This window comes from Vidua chalybeata, assembly GCF_026979565.1.
Source record: "Vidua chalybeata isolate OUT-0048 chromosome 38 unlocalized genomic scaffold, bVidCha1 merged haplotype SUPER_38_unloc_1, whole genome shotgun sequence".
Classification (NCBI taxonomy): Eukaryota; Metazoa; Chordata; class Aves; order Passeriformes; family Viduidae; genus Vidua; species Vidua chalybeata.
Genome location: NW_026530311.1, coordinates 143,892 through 164,257, shown reverse-complemented (window position 1 = coordinate 164,257; position 20,366 = coordinate 143,892). Strand labels below are relative to the sequence as shown.

At 46.8% G+C, this 20,366-nt stretch overlaps 1 protein-coding gene across 1 annotated transcript; it reads left to right on the top strand.

Moving 5' to 3' along the window:
* Nucleotides 1-1,796: 1,796 nt before the first annotated feature.
* Nucleotides 1,797-18,053, top strand: METTL3 (methyltransferase 3, N6-adenosine-methyltransferase complex catalytic subunit). The gene is made up of 11 exons (XM_053933293.1): nt 1,797-1,948; nt 3,177-3,436; nt 4,520-4,852; nt 6,954-7,129; nt 9,428-9,653; nt 11,214-11,401; nt 13,030-13,068; nt 13,196-13,304; nt 14,457-14,522; nt 16,834-16,946; nt 17,932-18,053. The coding sequence occupies exons 1-11, from the start codon at nt 1,846-1,848 to the stop codon at nt 18,041-18,043; spliced, it is 1,725 nt and encodes a 574-aa protein (XP_053789268.1). The 5' UTR covers nt 1,797-1,845; the 3' UTR covers nt 18,044-18,053.
* The last annotated feature ends 2,313 nt before the right edge of the window (nt 18,054-20,366 follow it).

Sequence of the window (20,366 nt, the reverse complement as noted above, 5' to 3'; positions counted from 1 at the left end):
AATTTCTCAAATTTGGGTGGAAATTCCGCAAATTTGGGCGGGAATTCCTCAAATTCTGGGGGAAATTCCGCGATTTTGGGTGGAAATTCCACGATTTTGGGGGGAAATTCAAATCTGGGCGAGAACTCCGGAATTTTGGGGGGGAATTCAAATTTGGGAGCAAATTCCTCAATTTTGGCCGGAAATGCTTCAATTTTGGGCGGGAATTCCTCAATTTTGGGTGCAAATTCCCCAAATCTGGACGGGAATTCCCCGATTTTGGGCAGAAATTCCTCAAATTTGGGTGAAAATCGCCCCATTTTGGGCAGAAAATCCCCAATTTTGGGTGCAAATTCCCCAATTTTGGGTGCAAATTCCTCAATTTCTGACAGAAATTCCCCAAATTTGGGCAAAAAATCCCCAATTTTGGGTGCAAATCCCCCAATTTTGGACAGGAATTCCCCAAATTCAGCCGGAAATCCCCCAATTCTGACCGGAAATCCCCCAATTTTGACCGGAAATCCCCCAATTCTGACCGGAAATCCCCCAATTCTGACCGGAAATCCCCCAATTTCGGCCGGAAACCGCCCAATTCCGGGGCTCCCTCACCTGGGCCAGGTGTGCGGCCACGCCCAGCCCGGGGGGCACCAGGAGGAAGAGGAGGAGGAGGAGGAGGAGGAGGAAGACACGGCGGGGTCCGAACCCCAAAACCCCGGCGGACGGGGGGAGGTGAGCACGGGGATCCCAAAATCCCCCAAAATCCCCCCAAATTTCTCCCAAATTTGGGCGTTTTTTGGGGTGTTCACCCCCTTTCCTTCCCCACAGGTGCCCCCCAAACGGAGCCCGGGCCCCGCTGGCGACAACGGAGACCCCAAAAATCCCGGGGAGTAATTTGGGGTGGTTTTTGGTTTTTTGGTTTTTTTTCGTTTTTTCTTTTTTTTTCCCAAAATTCCTCCCAGAATTCCCGCGGGACCCCCCCCTCAAAACTCCCTCCCCCCATAAAACCGATTAAAGCCCTTTAAAGGCGCCCCCCCCTCCCCGCTCCTCGTCCTGCGTGTGATTTTGGGGGTGAGGGGGAAGAGCGGAGCCCCCGGGAAAAGCGGGACCCCCCCCCCCCCCCCCCCCCCCAAAAGTGAAAGAATTCACCCCAAAAATCCGCCCGGCAAAATGGCGGCGCCCTCAACAAAGATGGCGGCGGCGGCGGCGCCCTCAAGGGGGGCGTGGCCTCCGCGCAAAATGGCGGCGGTTGCCGTGGGAACGGCGGCGGTGTCGAAATGGCGGCGGTTGCCGTGGCAACCCGCCCGGAGTCAAAATGGCGCCGCCGCCTTGCCCTTAAAGGGGCGTGGCCAGCGCAAAAAAAAAAACCAAAAAAAAAAAAAAAAAAAAAAAAAAAAACCGCGCAAGGGCGCGGCGTCCGCGGGAATTAAACCCGGTTTTAAAGCCGGCGGTTTCCATGGGAACCGTGTGTGCGTGTTTGTGAGGGAAGGGGGGGTTCTGCCGGCGGTTACCGTGGAAACAACGGGAGGGCGCCCGCAGTGAAAATGGCGGCGGTTACCATGGAAACAACGGGGGGGGGGTGTGCCAGTACTCAAGATGGCGGCGGTTCCCAACCGACACAAAGCGGGCTGCCCAAAGTCAAAATGGCGGCGGCCGCTGCGGAAATACCGGCGGGTGCCAGTACTCAAAATGGCGGCGTTCCCCGTTGAAACGAACGGGCGTGCCCGCACTCAAAATGGCGGCGGCGGCTTCGCGGCTCTCCCCCCCCACCAGCCACCCCGGGTCGCTTCCGCTCCCGGCGTTGTGAGGCGGCGCGGGAGCGGGAGGGTCGCGAGCGGTCTCTGTCGCGACAGGGTCGCGAGCGGGGCCATGTCGGACACGTGGAGCTCGATCCAGGCGCACAAGAAGCAGCTGGACTCGCTCCGGGAGCGGCTGCAGCGCCGCCGCAAGCACGACCCGCTGGGCGCCGCCGGTGAGGGCCCGGAGCGTGAGGGGATGAAAGGGTTAACCAGGGGGGGAGGGGTTAAATAAAGGGGTTAATGAGGGGGGAAGGGCTTAATTAAAGGGGTTAATGAGGGGGGAAGGGGTTAATTAAAGGGGTTAATGAGGGGGGAAGGGGTAATTAAAGGGGTTAATGAGGGGGGAAGGGGTAATTAAGGGGTTCATGAGGGGGGAAGGGGTAATTAAGGCGTTAACGAGGGGGGAAGGGGTAATTAAGGGGTTAACGAGGGGGGAAGGGGTAATTAAAGGTGTTAGCGAAGGGGCTGGGGGTAATTAAGGGGTTAATGAGGGGGGAAGGGGTAATTAAGGGGTTAATGAGGGGGGAAGGGGTAATTAAAGGGGTTCATGAGGGGGGAAGGGGTAATTAAGGGGTTAACGAGGGGGGAAGGGGTTAATTAAAGGGGTTCATGAGGGGGGAAGGGGTAATTAAGGGGTTAACGAGGGGGGAAGGGGTTAATTAAAGGGGTTCATGAGGGGGGAAGGGGTAATTAAGGGGTTAACGAGGGGGGAAGGGGTAATTAAAGGGGTTCATGAGGGGGGAAGGGGTAATTAAGAGGGTTAATGGAGGGGCTGGGGGTAATTAAGGGGTTAACGAGGGGGGAAGGGGTAATTAAAGGGGTTAATGGAGGGGCTGGGGGTAATTAAGGGGTTAACGAGAGGGGAAGGGGTAATTAAAGGGGTTAATGAAGGGGCTCGGGGTAATTAAGGGGTTAATGAGGGGGGAAGGGGTAATTAAGAGAGTTAATGAAGGGGCTGGGGGTAATTAAGGGGTTAATGAGGGGGAGAGGGTTAATTAAGGGTTTAATGAGGGGGGAGGTGTTAATTAAGAGGTTAATGAGAGGAAAAAGAGTTAATTAAGAGGTTAATGAGAGGAGAGAGGGTAAATTAAAAGGTCAATGAGGGGGAAAGTGTTAATTGAGGGGTTAATGAGGGGGTAAAGAGTTAATTAAGAGGCTAATGAGGGGGAAAGTGTTAATTGAGGGGTTAACGAGGGGGTAAAGGATTAATTAAGAGACTAATGAGGGGAAAAGTGTTAATTAAGGAGCTAATGAGGGGGAAAAGGTTAATTAAGGGGTTAAGGAGGGGGAAAGGGTTAATTAAAGGGTTAATGAGGGGGAAAGGGTTAATTAAGGGGTTAATGAGGGGGGAAGGGACAGATTAATTAAGACCCAGCTGTTAATTACCTCAATCTCCCCCAGACCCCCGCCATGACCTGTCCCTGGCCACGCCCCCCCGCACCGGCAGCCCCGCCCCCTCGGGCCCCACCCCGCCAGGCCCCGCCCCGGGGGGCGTGTCCTCGCCCAGCGCCGCCCCCTCCCCTCCCGGGGGTCCCGAGGGGGTCCCGGGGGAGCCCCCGGAGCCGGACCCGGCGCTGGAGCGGCGCCTGCTGCTGCACCTGTCCGACCTGGCCACGCCCCTGCCCACCGACGCCGCCGCCATCCGCGGCGCCATCGCCGGGGTACGCACCTGGGACAGGTGGGGCACAGCTGGGCACAGCTGGGTGTGGGGGGCACAGCTGGGGATACACCTGGGACAGGTGGGACACACCTGGGATACACCTGGGACAGGTGGGGCACACCTGGGATACACCTGGGACAGGTGGGGCACACCTGGGCACAGCTGGGTGTGGGGGGCACAGCTGGGATACACCTGGGACAGCTGGGGCACACCTGGGCACAGCTGGGGATACACCTGGAACAGGTGGGGCACACCTGGGATACACCTGGGACAGGTGGGACACACCTGGGATACACCTGGGACAGGTGGGGCACACCTGGGATACACCTGGGACAGGTGGGGCACACCTGGGGATACACCTGGAGATACACCTGGGACAGGTGGGGCACACCTGGGGATACACCTGGGACAGGTGGGGCACACCTGGGATACACCTGGGCACACCTGGGATACACCTGGGGATACACCTGGAGATACACCTGGGACAGGTGGGGCACACCTGGGGATACACCTGGGATACACCTGGGACAGGTGGGGCACACCTGGAGATACACCTGGGGATACACCTGGGACAGGTGGGGCACACCTGGGGATACACCTGGGACAGGTGAGGCACACCTGGGATACACCTGGGACAGGTGAGGCACACCTGGGACAGGTGAGGCACACCTGGGATACACCTGGGCACACCTGGGTGTGGGGGACACACCTGGGGACACCTGGGCATGGGAAACACACCTGGGCAAACTTGGGGTTACACCTGGGCACACACCTGAGCATGGGGGGCACACCTGGGACAGGTAGGACACACCTGGGCACACACCTGAGCATGGTGGACACACCTGGGACAGGTGGGACATACCTGGGGACACACCTGGGACAGGTGGGGCGCACCCAGACACGCAGCTGAGCATGGCGGACACACCTGGGACAGGTAGGACACACCCAGACACGCAGCTGAGCATGGCGGACACGTCACCGCCTCAGGTATCTCCGGGTGTGTCCCCCCCAGGTGTGTCCCCCCCAGGTATGTCCCAGGTGTGCCCATCACCCACCTGTCCCCCCTCCCCCCCACCCGTGGCAGGGCGACGCGCAGGTGACGCTGCGGGCGGTGGAGAGCCTGCTGCACAAGTTCGCGGCGCAGGAGCTGATCGAGGTGCGCCGGGGGCTGCTGCACGACGGCCCCGCCCTCGTCACCTCCGCCGACCACTCCAAGCTGGCCGCCATGGCCGCGGGCGTGGCCGCAACGGCGGCGGGGCGGCGGCGCGGGGCGGAGCCCGGGGGCGGGGCGGGGGGCGTGGCCGGGGAGGGGAAGGAGGCCAAGCGGTGCCGGCGGGCGGCGGCGGCGTCGGACGTGGACCTGGAGATCGAGAGCCTGCTGAGCCAGCAGTCCACCAAGGAGCAGCAGAGCAAGAAGGTGAGGGGGCGGGGTTTGGGGGTGGGCGGGGCCTGAGAGGCGTGGGGGAGGGGATTCAAGATGGTGGAGTTACAAAATGGCGGGGTTTTTGAGATAGCGGTGTTTTAAGATGGCGGGGTTCTAAGATGGTGGGGTTTCAAAATGGTGGGGTTTCAAGATGGAGGAGCATTTCAAAATGGCCACTTTTTAAGATGGCGGCTTTTCAAAGTGGCGGGGTTTTAATATGGAGGAGTTTCAAAATGGCCGGTTTTTGAGATGGAGGAGTTTCAAGATGGCGGGAGCTTTAAGATGGTGGAAATTTAAAATGGAATTTCAAAAGGGTGGGCTTTCAAGATGGCAGCATTCCAAAACGGCGGGGTTTCAGGATGGTGGAGTTTCAAAATGGAGGGTTTTTAAGATGGAGGAGTTTCAAGATGGCGGGATTTAAGATGGTGGCATTTCAAAATGGCGAGGTTTTAATGTGGAGGAGTTTTGTAGTGCTGGCAGTTCGAGATGGAGGAATTTCAAAGCAGGGATTTTAAGATGGCGGCATTTCAAAATGGCCAATTTCTAAAATGGCGGCATTTCAAAATGGCCGATTTCTACAATGGAGGCATTTCAAAATGGCCGGTTTTTAAAATGGCGGCATTTCAAAATGGCCGGTTTTTAAGATGGCGGCATTTCAAAATGGCTGATTTTTAAGATGGTGGAATTTCAAAATGGCCGGTTTTTAAAACAAAATGGCCGATTTTTAAAATGGCGGCATTTCAAAATGGCCGATTTCTAAAATGGTGGCATTTCAAAATAGCCACTTTCTAAAATGGCGGCATTTCAAAATGGTGGAATTTCAAAATGGCGGCATTTCAAAATGGCCGATTTTCAAAATGGCGGCATTTCAAAATGGCCGGTTTCTAAAACGGCGGCATTTCAAAATGGCCGATTTCTAAAATGGCGGCATTTCAGAATGGCCGATTTCTAAAATGGCGGAATTTCAAAATGGCCGGTTTTTAAAACAAAATGGCCGATTTTTAAAATGGCGGCATTTCAAAATGGTGGAATTTCAAAATGGCGGCATTTCAAAATGGCCGATTTTTAAAATGGCGGCATTTCAAAATGGCTGGTTTCTAAAATGGCAGCATTTCAAAATGGCCGATTTCTAAAATGGCGGCATTTCACAATGGCTGATTTCTAAAATGGTGGAATTTCAAAATGGCCGGTTTTTAAAACAAAATGGCCGATTTTTAAAATGGCAGCATTTCAAAATGGCCGATTTCAAAAATGGCGACATTTCAAAATGGCCGATTTTTAAGATGGCGGCATTTCAAAATGGCCGATTTCTAAAATGGCGGAATTTCAAAATGGCCAGTTTTTAAAACAAAATGGCCGATTTTTAAGATGGCGGCATTTCAAAATGGCTGGTTCTTAAAATGGCAGCATTTCAAAATGGCGGAATTTCAAAATGGCGGCATTTGAAAATGGCCGATTTCGAAAATGGCGGCATTTCAAAATGGCGGGTTTTTTTAAATGGCGGCATTTCAAAATGGCGGAATTTCAAAATGGCGGCATTTCAAAATGGCCGATTTCTAAAATGGCGGCATTTCAAAATGGCCAATTTCTAAAATGGCGGCATTTCAAAATGGCCGATTTCTAAAATGGCGGCATTTCAAAATGGCTGATTTCTAAAATGGCGGCATTTCAAAATGGCCGGCTTTAAGGGACATGGGTGGAGCTTAGCGATAGTGGGCGGGATTTAAGGAGGTGGGTGGAACCTAGTGATGGTGGGTGTGGCTTACAGAGGTGGGTGGTGCCTAGCAGTGATGGGCGGGGTTTAAGGGAGGTGGGTGGAGCCTAGCAATGGCGGGTGGTGTTTACGCGGGCTGGGAGGGGCCTGGCGATAATGGGCGGGGCTTAAGGGACATGGGTGTGGTTTAAGGGCGGTGGGTGGAGCCTAGCAATGGTGGGTGTGGTTTAGGTGAGGTGGGTGGAGCCAAGCAACATCAAGTGGGAAGTGTGTAGCGGTAATGGGTGTGGCTTAGGGGACAGGGGCGGAGCCTAGCGCCGGCGGGCGGGGCTCCGGCGGGTGGGCGGGGCTTACGGGGCCGCGCGGCGCACCTGCGGCCAGGTGAGCCAGGAGATCCTGGAGCTGCTGAACACCACCACGGCCAAGGAGCAGTCCATCGTGGAGAAGTTCCGCTCGCGCGGCCGCGCCCAGGTGCAGGAGTTCTGCGACCACGGCACCAAGGAGGAGTGCGTCAAGGCCTCGGGCGGCGAGCGGCCCTGCCGCCGCCTCCACTTCCGGTCAGTGAGGGGCCTTTTGGGGCGATTTCCGGGGATTTTGGGGTGGTTTCCTGGGGTTTTGGGGTGGTTTTTTTGGGGTTTATTTGGGGTTTGTTTGGGGTTTTGGGGAGGAGCGCCTCAAGGCCTCGGGCGGCGAGCGGCCCTGCCACGGCCTCCACTTCCGGTCAGTCCAACTCTGGTTTTTGGGGGTTTAATTCGAATTTTGGGGTTTAATTCAGGTTTTGGGGTGATTATGTGTGGTTTTGGGGTGATTATTTGGGGTTTTAGGGTGGTTTTTTGGGGTTTTGGGGTGGTTTTTTGGGGTTTATTTGGGGTTTGTTTGGGGTTTTGGGGAGGAGCGCCTCAAGGCCTCGGGCGGCGAGCGGCCCTGCCACGGCCTGCACTTCCGGTCAGTCCAAGTTGTGTTTTGGGGCGATTTCCTGGGATTTTGGGGTGGTTTCCTGGGGTTTTGAGGTGATTATTTGTGGTTTATTTGGGGTTTGTTTGGGGTTTTGGGGAGGAGCACGTCAAGGCCTCGGGCGGCGAGCGGCCCTGCCGCCGCCTCCACTTCCGGTCAGTGAGGGGCCTTTTGGGGCGATTTCCGGCGATTTTGGGGTGGTTTTTTTGGGGTTTGTTTGGGATTTTAGGGTGATTATTTGGGGTTTGTTTGGGGTTTTGGGGAGGAGCGCGTCAAGGCCTCGGGCAGCAAAGCAGGCCCTGCCGCCGCCTCCACTTCCGGTCAGTCTGGGGCGTTTTGGGGGTGATTATTTGTGGTTTTGGGGTGATTATTTGGGGTTTTGGGGTGATTTCCTGGGGTTTTGGGGTGTTTTTTTGGGGTTTTTTTGGGTTTGTTTGAGGTTTTTGGGGAGGAGCGCGTCAAGGCCTCGGGTGGCGAGCAACAGCTTCCGGTCAGTTTCATTCACATTTTTGTGGGTTTAATTCAAATTTTGGGGTTTAATTCACGCTTCTGGGTCATTATTTGAGGTTTTGGGGTGATTATTTGGGGTTTTGGGGGGATTATTTGGGGTTTGTTTGGGATTTTGGGGGGTTTGTTTGGGGTTTTGGGGAGGAGCGCCTCAAGGCCTCGGGCGGCGAGCGGCCCTGCCACGGCCTGCACTTCCGGTCAGTCCAACTCAGGTTTTTGTGGGTTTAATTCAAATTTTGGGGTTTAATTCAGGTTTTGGGGTGATTATTTGTGGCTTTGGGGTGATTATTTTTGGTTTTGGGGTGATTATTTGGGGTTTTTTTGGGTTTGTTTGGGGTTTATTTGGGGAGGAGCGCGTCAAGGCCTCGGTCAGTTTCGTTCACATTTAGGGGTTTAATTCAAATTTCCCCCCCTTAAAATCTCAATTTTTTTCCCATTTCCCCCCCATTTTTTTTCCCCAAAAACCCCATTTTTTCCCCCAAAAAACCCAATTTACCTCCAAAAAACCCCAATTTTCCTCTAAAAAAAATCCACTTTTTTCCCTTTTCCTCCTGTTTTTTTTTCCCCAAAAACCCCAATTTTCCTCTTAAAAAAAACCCCATTTTTTCCCTTTTCCCCCCATTTTTTTCCCCAAAAACCCCAATTTTTTCCCCCAAAACCCCCAATTTTCCTCTAAAAACCCCCATTTTTTTCTCTAAAAAAACCCATTTTTTTCCCTTTTCCCCCCGTTTTTTTTTTCCCAAAACCCCCGTTTTTTTCCCCCAAAACCCCAAATTTCCCCCAAAACCCCTCCAAAATCCCAATTTTCCCCCCTCAATCCCTAACTTTCCTCCCAAAAACCCCAATTTTCCTCTTAAGAAACCCCATTTTTTTCCTCTAAAAAACCCATTTTTTTCCCTTTTTCCCCCATTTTTTTTCCCAAAAACCCCATTTTTTCCCCCAAAAAACCCGATTTACCTCCGAAAAAACCCAATTTTCCTCTAAAAAAATCCCATTTTTTTCCCTTTTCCCCGTTTTTTTTCCCCAAAAATCCCAATTTTCCTCTTAAAAAAACCCCCATTTCTTTCCCATTTCCCCCCATTTTTTTTCCTCTAAAAAACCCCATTTTTTCCCCCAAAAAACCCAATTTACCTCCGAAAAAACCCCATTTTCCTCTAAAAAAACCCCTTTTTTTTTCCCTTTTCACCCTGTTTTTTTCTCCAAAACCCCCGATTTTCCTCTTAAAAAAAACCCCATTTTTTTCCTCTAAAAAACCCCATTTTTTCCCCCAAAAAACCCGATTTACCTCCGAAAAAACCCAATTTTCCTCTAAAAAAACCCAATTTTTTCCCTTTTCCCCCGTTTTTTTTGTTTTTTTTTCCCAAAACCCCCGTTTTCCGCCCCGAAATCAACAGGCGCATCATCAACAAGCACACGGACGAGTCGCTGGGCGACTGCTCCTTCCTCAACACCTGCTTCCACATGGACACCTGCAAGTACGTGCACTACGAGATCGACACCTGCGCCGCCACGCCCCCGCGCAGCCCCGCCCACCCGCGGCCACGCCCCCGCTCCCCGCCCCCGGCCACGCCCCGCGGGGCCCCGCCCGACGCCGGCGCCGATCGCCTCTTCCCGCCACAGGTGAGGAAATAAAACAAAATTTAAATAATTTAAATTTATTTTTTTTGGGGTTGTTTTTTGGTTGTTCTGGTGGGTTTGGTCGAGTTTTTGGGGGTGGTTTTGGTGTTTTTTTGTAATTATAATTAATAAAAGTCATATAATAAATGATGTATAATTATAATTGATAATAAATGACAAAAAATAGTTACAATTAATAACGATTAATTATAAATGTTAGAATTAATAGTAGTTATAATTAATAATAAATGACACATAATAGTTATAATTAATAATAATTATAAATGTTAGAATTAATAATAGTTATAATTAATAAGAAATGACACATAATAGTTATAATTAAAAATAATTAATTATAAATGTTATAATTAATAATAGTTATAATTAATAATAAATGACACATAATAGTTATAATTAATAATAATTAGTTATAAATGTTATAATTAATAGTAGTTATAATTAATAATAAATGACAAATAATAGTTATAATTAATAACAATTAATTATAAATGTTAGAATTAATAATAGTTATAATTAATAATAAATGACACATAATAGTTATAATTAATAACAATTAATTATAAATGTTACAATTAATAGTTATAATTAATAATAAATGACAAATAATAGTTATAATTAATAATAGTTATAATTAATAATAAATGACAAATAATAGTTATAATTAATAATAATTAATTGCAAATGTTACAATTAATAATAGTTATAATTAATAATAAATGACAAATAATAGTTATAATTAATAATAATTAATTACAAATGTTACAATTAATAGTTATAATTAATAATAAATGACAAATAATAATAATCATAATTTTAATAGGTTAATTATTTAATGGATAATTGTCTAATACCTGGGCAAATTCCTGAGGCGCCATTGCTGACCCAAGTCCTTCCCTTTTTCGCCGTTTTTTGCCGTTTTTTGCCGTTTTTCGCCGTTTTTCGCCGTTTTTTCCCATTTTTCCCATTTTTTGCTATTTTAACCATTTCTCCCCGTTTTTCCCCCGTTTTCGCAGTGGATCTGCTGCGACATCCGCTGCCTGGCCGTGTCCATCCTGGGCAACTTCCTCAGCCTCTATCACTGACCCAATTCCTCCCGTTTTTTTGCCGTTTTTTGCCGTTTTTTCCCGTTTTTCGCCATTTTTTGCTATTTTAACCATTTCTCCCCGTTTTTCCCCCGTTTTCCCAGTGGATCTGCTGCGACATCCGCTGCCTGGCCGTGTCCATCCTGGGCACCTTCCTCAGCCTCTATTACTGACCCATCTTTTGCCGTTTTTTGCCGTTTTTTGCCGTTTTTTGCCGTTTTTTCCCATTTTTTGCTATTTTAACCATTTCTCCCCGTTTTTCCCCCGTTTTCCCAGTGGATCTGCTGCGACATCCGCTGCCTGGCCGTGTCCATCCTGGGCAACTTCCTCAGCCTCTATCACTGACCCAATTCCTTCCGTTTTTTGCCGTTTTTCGCCGTTTTTTGCCGTTTTTCGCCGTTTTTTCGCCATTTTTTGCTATTTTAACCGTTTCTCCCCGTTTTTTCCCCCGTTTTCGCAGTGGATCTGCTGCGACATCCGCTACCTGGACGTGTCCATCCTGGGCAAGTTCGCCGTGGTGATGGCGGACCCGCCCTGGGACATCCACATGGAGCTGCCCTACGGGACGCTGACGGACGACGAGATGCGGCGCCTCAACATCCCCGTGCTGCAGGACGAGGGCTTCCTCTTCCTCTGGGTCACCGGCAGGTCCGGCCGCCCCAAAATCCCCCGGATTCGCCCCAAAAACCGCGAGATTCGCGCCCAAAAACCCCGGGGTTTGCCCCGGATCCGTAGCGGTCCCAAAAAACCCGGGATTCGCCCCAAAAACTCCAAGATTCGTGTCGGAAACTCCTGGGATTCACCCCAAAACTGTGGGGATTTACTTCAAAGCCATAATGACCCCAAAAACCCCCAGATTCGCCCCAAAAATCGTGAGATTCGCGCCCAAAAACCCCGGGGTTTGCCCCGGATCCGGAGCGGTCCCAAAAAACCCGGAATTCGTCCCAAAAACGCCAAGATTCGTGTCGGAAACTCCTGGGATTCACCCCAAATCCGTGGGGATTCATCCTAAATCCATAACGACCCCGAAACCCCCCAGATTCACCCCAAAAATCGCGAGGTTCGTGCCCAAAAACCCTGGGGTTTGCCCCGAATCCGTAGCGATCCCAAAACCGCTGAGATTTGGCCCAAAAACCGCAGAGATTCACCCCAGAACTGTGGGGATTCACCCTAAATTCATAGTGACCCCAAAAACTCTGAGATTTGCCCCAAAAATCGTGAGATTCGCGCCCAAAAACCCCGGGATTTGCCCCGAATCCGTAGCGATCCCAAAAACGCTGAGATTTTCCCCAAAAAACATGGGATTCACCCCAAAACTCCTGGGATTCACCCCAAAACTGTGGGGATTCACCCCAAATCTGTAGTGACCCCAAAAACACCCAGATTCACCCCAAAAACTGCGAGATTCGTGCCCAAAAACCCCGAGGTTCACCCCAAACCCAATTTACCCCCCAAAACCCCCAATTTTCTCCCCCAAAATCCCAATTTTTCCCCCAAAACTCCCAAATTCCCCCCCCAAAATCCCATTTTTTTCCCTCAAAATCCCATTTTTCCCTCAAAATCCCAATTTTCCCCTCAAAATCCCAATTTTCCCCCCCAAAATCACGATTTCCTCCCCAAAATCACAATTTTTCCCCCCAAAATCACATTTTTTCCCCAAAATCGCAATTTCTTTTCCCCAAAATCCCAATTTTCTTTCCCAATCACAATTTCCCCCCCAAAATCCCAATTTCCTCCCCCAAAATCCCAATTTTCCCTCAAAATCACATTTTTTTCCCCAAAATACCAAATTTTTTCCTCAAAGTCCCAATTTCCACCCCCAATCCCAATTTCCTCCCCCAAAATCCCAGTTTTTTTCCTCAAAATCCCAAATTTGCTCCCCCAAAATCCCAATTTTTCCCTCAAAACCCCAACTTTTTTCCCCAAAACTCCAATTTTTTTCCCTCAAAACCCCAATTTCCTCCCCCAAAATCCCAATTTCTCCCTCAAAACCCCAATTTTTTCCCCAAAATCCCAATCTTTTCCCCCCCAAAACCCCAATTTTTTTCCCTCAAAACCCCAATTTTTTCCCCAAAATCCCAATTTCTCCCTCAAAACCCCAAATTTTTTCCCCAAAATCCCAATCTTTTCCCCCCCAAAACCCCAATTTTTTTCCCTCAAAACCCCAATTTTTTCCCCAAAATCCCAATTTCTCCCTCAAAACCCCAATTTTTTCCCCAAAATCCCAATTTTTTTCCCCCCAAAACCCCGATTTTTTTTCCCCCCCACCATTCCAGGGCCATGGAGCTGGGCCGCGAGTGCCTCAACCTCTGGGGGTGAGTTTCGTTTTTTTAATTAAAAAAAAAAAAAAAACCCAAAAAAAAAAAAACAAAATCCACCCCAAAAAATTTAAAAAACCCGAAAAGCCCCAAAAAGGCCCAAAATGCCCCGAATTTGGCGCAGGTACGAGCGCGTGGACGAGATCATTTGGGTGAAGACGAATCAGCTGCAGCGAATCATCCGCACGGGCCGCACGGGGCACTGGCTGAACCACGGCAAGGAGCACTGCCTGGTACCCCAAAAACCCCCAAATTCACCCCAAAAACTGACCCCAAACTGAGCCCAAAAACTGACCCCAAAAACTCCAAACTGATCCCAAAAACTGACCCCAAAAACCCCAAACTGAGCCCAAAAACCCGGCCGGGAACTGATCCCAAAGCTGAACCACGGCAAGGAGCACTGCCTGGTACCCCAAAAACCCCAAAATTCACCCCAAAAACTGACCCCAAACTGAGCCGAAAAACTGACCCCAAAAACTCCAAACTGACCCCAAAAACCGACCCCAAAAACTGACCCCAAAAACCCAAAAACTGACCCCAAAAACTGGCCACAAATGTCCTAAAACTGACCCCAAAAAACCCAAAACTGACCCCAAAAACCCAACCCAGAACTGACCCCAAAGACCTAAAATTGACCCCAAAAACCCAAAATTGACCCCAAAAACCCAAAAACTGGCCCCAAATCCCACCCCAAATCCCAGGGGGCGAATTTTGGGGGTTTTAATGGGGGATTTGGAAGTTTTAAAGTGGAATTTTGAAGGTTTTGGGGATTTTGGGGCAGATTTTGGGGTATTTTGGGGCAGATTTTGGGGATTTGGAGGGTTTTGGGGCTGATTCAGAGATTTTGTGTTATTTTGGGGCAGATTTTGGGGTTTTTGGTGCTAATTTATGGATTTGGGATATTTTGGGGTGGGTTTTGGGGATTTTAGGGATTTCGGGGCAGGTTTGGGGGGTTTGGGGTATTTTGGGGCAGATTTTGGGGGTTCTGGGGCAGATTTATAGGATTTTGGGGGTTTTTGGGGCAGATTCTGGGGATTTTGGGGCATATTTGGGGGATTTTGGGGGTTTTTGGGGCAGATTCTGGGGATTTTGGGGCATATTTTGGGGGTTTTTGGGGCAGATTCTGGGGATTTTGGGGCATATTTTGGGGGTTTTTGGGGCAGATTCTGGGGATTTTGGGGCATATTTTGGGGATTTGGAGGGTTTCGGGGCAGGTTTGGGAGTTTGGGGTATTTTGGGGCGGATTTTGGGGATTTTGGGGGTTTTTGGGGCAGATTTTGGGGATTTGGAGGGTTTTGGGGCAGGTTTGGGGGGTTTGGGGTATTTTGGGGCGGATTTTGGGGATTTTGGGGTTCCAGGACCCCCCAGATTTGCCCCTCCCGCAGGTGGGGGTGAAGGGGAACCCCCAGGGCTTCAACCGGGGCCTGGATTGTGACGTCATCGTGGCCGAGGTGAGACCCCAAATCCGCGGGGATTCGCCCCAAAAACCCCGGGAAATCCCACCGGGAAATTTGACCCCAAATTGGGGGGATTAAACCCAAAATCTGGGGGTTTAAACCCAAAATCTGGGGGTTTCAACCCAAAGTCAGAGGAATTAAACTCAAAATATGAGGGTTGAACCAAAAATCGGGGGGAATTATGTCAGGAAATGGTAAAAAATGAGGGAATTATCTCAGAAATGGTGAAAAATGAGGAAATTATTTCATAAAATGGTGAAAAATGGGGAAATCACCTCAGAAAAAAAAGGCGGGAAAGGGGAATCCCCTCAGAAAACGGCGGGAAACCAAAAACTCCTCTCAGAAAATGGGAAAAAATGAGGGAATTTCTTTATAAAATGGGAAAAAATGAGGGAATTGCCTCATAAAATGGGAAAAAATGAGGGAATTTCTTCATAAAATGGTGAAAAGTGAGAAAATTATCTCATGAAATGGTGACAAATGAGAAAATTACCTCATAAAATGGTGAAAAATGGGGAAATCACCTCAGAAAAAAAAGGCGGGAAAGGGGAATCCCCTCAGAAAACGGCGGGAAACCAAGAACTCCCCTCAGAAAATGGGAAAAAAAGGGGAAATTTCTTCATAAAATGGGAAAAATGAGGGAATTGCCTCATAAAACGGGAAAAACGAGGGAATCACCTCAGGAAATGGTGAAAAATGAAGAAATCACCTCATAAAATGATGAAAAATGAAGAAATCACCTCAGAAAAAAAGGCGGGAAAGGGGAATCCCCTCAGAAAACGGCGGGAAACCAAAAACTCCCCTCAGAAAATGGGAAAAAATGAGGGAATTTCTTCATAAAATGGTGAAAAGTGTGGAAATTACCTCATAAAATGGTGAAAAATGGGGAAAGCACCTCAGAAAAAAAGGCGGGAAAGGGGAATCCCCTCAGAAAACGGCGGGAAACCAAGAACTCCCCTCAGAAAACGGGAAAAAATGAGGGAATTTCTTCATAAAATGGTGAAAAATGAGTGAATTGCCTCATAAAACGGGAAAAAATGAGGGAATCACCTCAGGAAATGGTGAAAAATGAAGAAATCACCTCATAAAATGATGAAAAATGAAGAAATCACCTCAGAAAAAAAGGCGGGAAACAGGAATCCCCTCAGAAAATGGCGGGAAACCAAAAACTCCCCTCAGAAAATGGGAAAAAATGAGGGAATTTCTCCATAAAATGCAAAAAATGAGGGAATTTCTTCACAAAATGGTGAAAAGTGAGGAAATTGCCTCATAAAATGGTGACAAGTGAGAAAATTATCTCATAAAATGGTGAAAAATGGGGAAATCACCTCAGAAAAAAGGCGGGAAAGGGGAATCCCCTCAGAAAACGGCGGGAAACCAAAAACTCCCCTCAGAAAATGGGAAAAAATGAGGGAATTTCTTCATAAAATGGTGAAAAGTGTGGAAATTACCTCATAAAATGGTGAAAAATGGGGAAATCACCTCAGAAAAAAAAGGCGGGAAAGGGGAATCCCCTCAGAAAACGGCGGGAAACCAAGAACTCCCCTCAGAAAATGGGAAAAAAAGGGGAAATTTCTTCATAAAATGGGAAAAATGAGGGAATTGCCTCATAAAACGGGAAAAAATGAGGGAATTTCTTCATAAAATGGTGAGAAGTGAGAAAATTACCTCATAAAATGGTGAAAAATGGGGAAATCACCTCAGAAAAAGCGGGAAAGGGGAATCCCCTCAGAAAAAGGCGGGAAACCAGAAAAGGGCCTCAGAAAATGGGAAAAAATGAGGAAAATTCTTCATAAAATGGGAAAAAATGAGGGAATTGACTCATAAAATGGTGAAAAATGAGGAAATTGCCTCATAAAATGGTGACAAGTGAGAAAATTACCTCATAAAATGGTGAAAAATGGGGAAATCACCTCAGAAAAAAAGGCGGGAAAGGGGAATCTCCTCAGAAAACGGCGGGAAACCAAGAACTCCCCTCAGAAAATGGGAAAAAATGAGGGAATTTCTTCATAAAATGGGAAAAATGAGGGAATTGCCTCATAAAACGGGAAAAAATGAGGGAATTTCTTCATAAAATGGTGAAAAGTGAAAAAATTACCTCATAAAATGGTGAAAAATGGGGAAATCACCTCAGAAAAAAGGCGGGAAAGGGGAATCCCCTCAGAAAACGGCGGGAAACCAAGAACTCCCCTCAGAAAACGCCGCCAAATCGACCAAAAAAGAGCAAAAAAAAACCCCCAAAAAAAAACCCCCGAGCAAAGGGGAAAAAGGTGCAAATGGCTCTTTTTGCCCCAAACCCGGGCAGGTGCGCTCCACCAGCCACAAGCCCGACGAGATCTACGGCATGATCGAGCGGCTGTCGCCGGGCACGCGGAAAATCGAGCTCTTCGGCCGCCCCCACAACGTGCAGCCCAACTGGTACCGAGGCTTCAGGGGATTAAAGGGGATTTTGGGGGATTTTTGGGGATTTTTTTGAGGGTTTAAAGTGGATTTTTTGGGATTTTTTTGGGCGTTTAAAGGGGATTTTTTGGGATTTTTTTGAGGGTTTAAAGGGGATTTTTTGGTGGGATTTTTGAGGGTTTAAAGGGGATTTTTTGGGATTTTTTTGGGCACGCGGAAAATCGAGCTCTTCGGCCGCCCCCACAATGTGCAGCCCAACTGGTACCGAGGCTTCGGCGGGGTTGGGGGTTAAAGGGGATTTTGGGGGATTTTTGGGATTTTTTTGAGGGTTTAAAGGGGATTTTTTGGTGGGATTTTTTGGGATTTTTTTGGGCACGCGGAAAATCGAGCTCTTCGGCTGCCCCCACAACGTGCAGCCCAACTGGTACCGAGGCTTCGGGGGGTTTGGGGGTTAAAGGGGATTTTTTTGAGGGTTTAAAGTGGATTTTTTGGGATTTTTTTGAGGGTTTAAAGTGGATTTTTTGGGATTTTTTTGGGCGTTTAAAGGGGATTTTTTGGGGATTTTTTTGGGCGTTTAAAGGGGATTTTTTGGGATTTTTTTGGGCGTTTAAAGGGGATTTTTTGGGGATTTTTTTGAGGGTTTAAAGGGGATTTTTTGGGATTTTTTTGGGCGTTTAAAGGGGATTTTTTTGAGGGATTTTTGGGGGTTTAAAGTGGATTTTTTGGGTTTTTTTTGGGTTTTTTTTTTTGTTTTTTCGTGTTTTTTGTGGGTTTTTTGTGTTTTTTTTTTTCATTTTTTTCCATTTTTAACCGATTTTTGTGTTTTTCCCCCCCAGGATCACGCTGGGGAACCAGCTGGACGGGATTTCTGGGGTGGTTTTTTTTGTGTTTTTTTGGTTTTCTTTGGGTTTTTTTGTGGTTTTTTTGTGTATTTTTTTGGTTTTTTTTTATTTTTTTGGGTTTTTTTTCCATTTTTAACCGATTTTGGTGTTTTTCCCCCCAGGATCACGCTGGGGAACCAGCTGGACGGGATCCACCTGCTGGACCCCGACGTGGTGGCGCGCTTCAAGCAGCACTACCCCGACGGCGTCATCGCCAAGCCCAAGAACCTCTGAGCAGCCGAAACTTTTATTGCCCTTTTTTGGGGTTTTTTTTGGGGTTTTTTTGGGGTTTTTTGGGGTTTTATTTGGGTTTTTTTTGGGCTTTATTTGGGGTTTTATTTGGGTTTTTTTTTAGGTTTTTTAGCCTCTTTTTGGGGTTTTATTGCGGTTTTTTTGGGGTTTTATTTGGGTTTTTTTTGGGGTTTTTAGCCTCTTTTTCGGGTTTTATTGCGTTTTATTTGGGTTTTATTTGGGTTTTATTTGGGGTTTTTTTGGTTTTTTTTTTTTGGGTTTTTTAGCCTCTTTTTGGGGTTTTATTGCGGGTTTTTTTGGGGTTTTATTTGGGTTTTTTTGGGTTTTATTTGGGGTTTTATTTGGGTTTTATTTGGGGTTTTTTGGGGGTTTTTTTTGGGTTTTTTAGCCTCTTTTTGGGGTTTTATTGCGGTTTTTTTGGGGTTTTATTTGGGTTTTTTTGGGTTTTATTTGGGTTTTATTTGGGGTTCTATTGGGTTTTTTTGGGGGTTTTATTTGGGTTTTTTGGGGGGTTTATTTGGGGTTTTTTTGGGTATTTTAGCCTCTTTTTGGGGTTTTATTTGGGTTTTATTTGGGTTTTTTTAGCCTCTTTTTTGGGTTTTATTTGGGGTTTTTTGGGGTTTTTTAGCCTCTTTTTTGGGTTTTATTTAGGGTTTTTTTTGTTTTTTAGGGTTTTTTCGGGGGGTTTTATTTGGATTTTTGGTTTTTTTTTTTTTTTTGTGGGTTGTTTTTTTTTGTTTTTATTTGCGGGTTTTATTTGGGTTTTTATTTGGCTTTTTTTGGGTTTTTTTTAGGTCTTTTTGGGTTCCTATTTGGGGTTTTATTTTCGGTTTTTAGCATTTTGTGGTTTTTTTTAGGTTTGTTTTTTTGGGGGGGTTTTTTATGTTTTGGAGATTTTTGGGGTTGTTGAGTTTTTTTTGTTTTTGTGGTTTTTTTTTTTTTTTTTTGGGTTTTTTTGAGTTTTTTTGGGGGTTTTTTTGGGTTTTTTTGGGGGGGGGTTTTGGGGGTTTTATTTGGGTTTTTATTTGGAGTTTTATTTGATTTTTTGGGGGTGGATTTTTAGCTTTTTTTTCTTTATTTGGGTTTTTTTTAAGTTTTTTTTTTTTTTTCATTTGAGGGTTTTCGGGGTTTTATTTGGGTTTATATTTGGGGTTTTTGGGGTTTTTTTGGGGGGAGTTTTTTAGGGATATTTTGGTGGTTTTGGGGTTTTTTAGAGAATTTTGGGGCAGCGTGGAAATAAAGGATTTGCAAGGAAATTGGCCTGGTGTGGTTTCATTTTGGGGGGAAAAATGTGGGAAATGGGTCTGAATGCTGAAAAAAATGGGAAAAAAAGGTGAAAATGAGGAAAAAATTACTGAAAATGACCAAAAAAAAAGGTGAAAAGTGACCAAAAAAAGGTGAAAATGAGGAAAAAATGGTGAAAATGACAGAAAAATTGTGAAAATGAGGTAAAAAATGGTGAAAATGACAAAAAAAAAAAACAAGAAAATGAGGAAAAAATGGTGAAAATGACCAAAAAATGGTGAAAATGAGAAAAAAATGGGGTGGGTTTGGGTTTCTGGGGGATTTGAAGTGGAATTTTGGGGTTAAAAGGTGAATTTTGGGGCTCAAATGGGATTTTTGGGGTGAAGAAAAGATTTTTATGGCTCTGGGGAGATTTTTGGGGGACAAAGTTGGGTTTTGGGGGGTTTGAAATGGAATTTTTTGGGGGTTTAAAGGAGGATTTTGGGGGTTAAGAGGTGAATTTTGGGGTTCAAAAATTTTTTGGGGGTTCCAAAGGGATTTTTTGGGTCTAAATTGGATTTTTTTGGGGCTCAAATTGAATTTTTAAGGTCTAAAAAATGGATTTTTTGGGGTCTAAATGGATTTTTTGGTGTTCAAATTGGATTTTTTGGGGATCAAATGGGATTTTTTTGGGTCTAAAAAGGGGTTTTTTTGGGTTTAAAGTGGATTTTTTTGGGTTTAAAAAGGGATTTTTTGGTTCTAAATGGATTTTTTTGTGTTCAAATTGGAATTTTGGGGCTGAAATGGGATTTTTTGGGTCTAAAATGGGATTTTTGGGTCTAAATTGAATTTTTTGGGGGGTTTAAAGTGGATTTTTTGGGTCTAAAAATGGATTTTTTTGGGTCTAAATTGGATTTTTTGAGGTTTAAAGTGGATTTTTTGGGTCTAAAAAGGGATTTTTTTGGGTCTGAATCAGATTTTTGGGGCTCAGATGGGATTGTTTGGTTTTAAATCGGATTTTTTCGGGTCTAAATGGGATTTTTTGGGGGGGTGTGAGTTGGATTTTTGGGGTTCAAAAAGC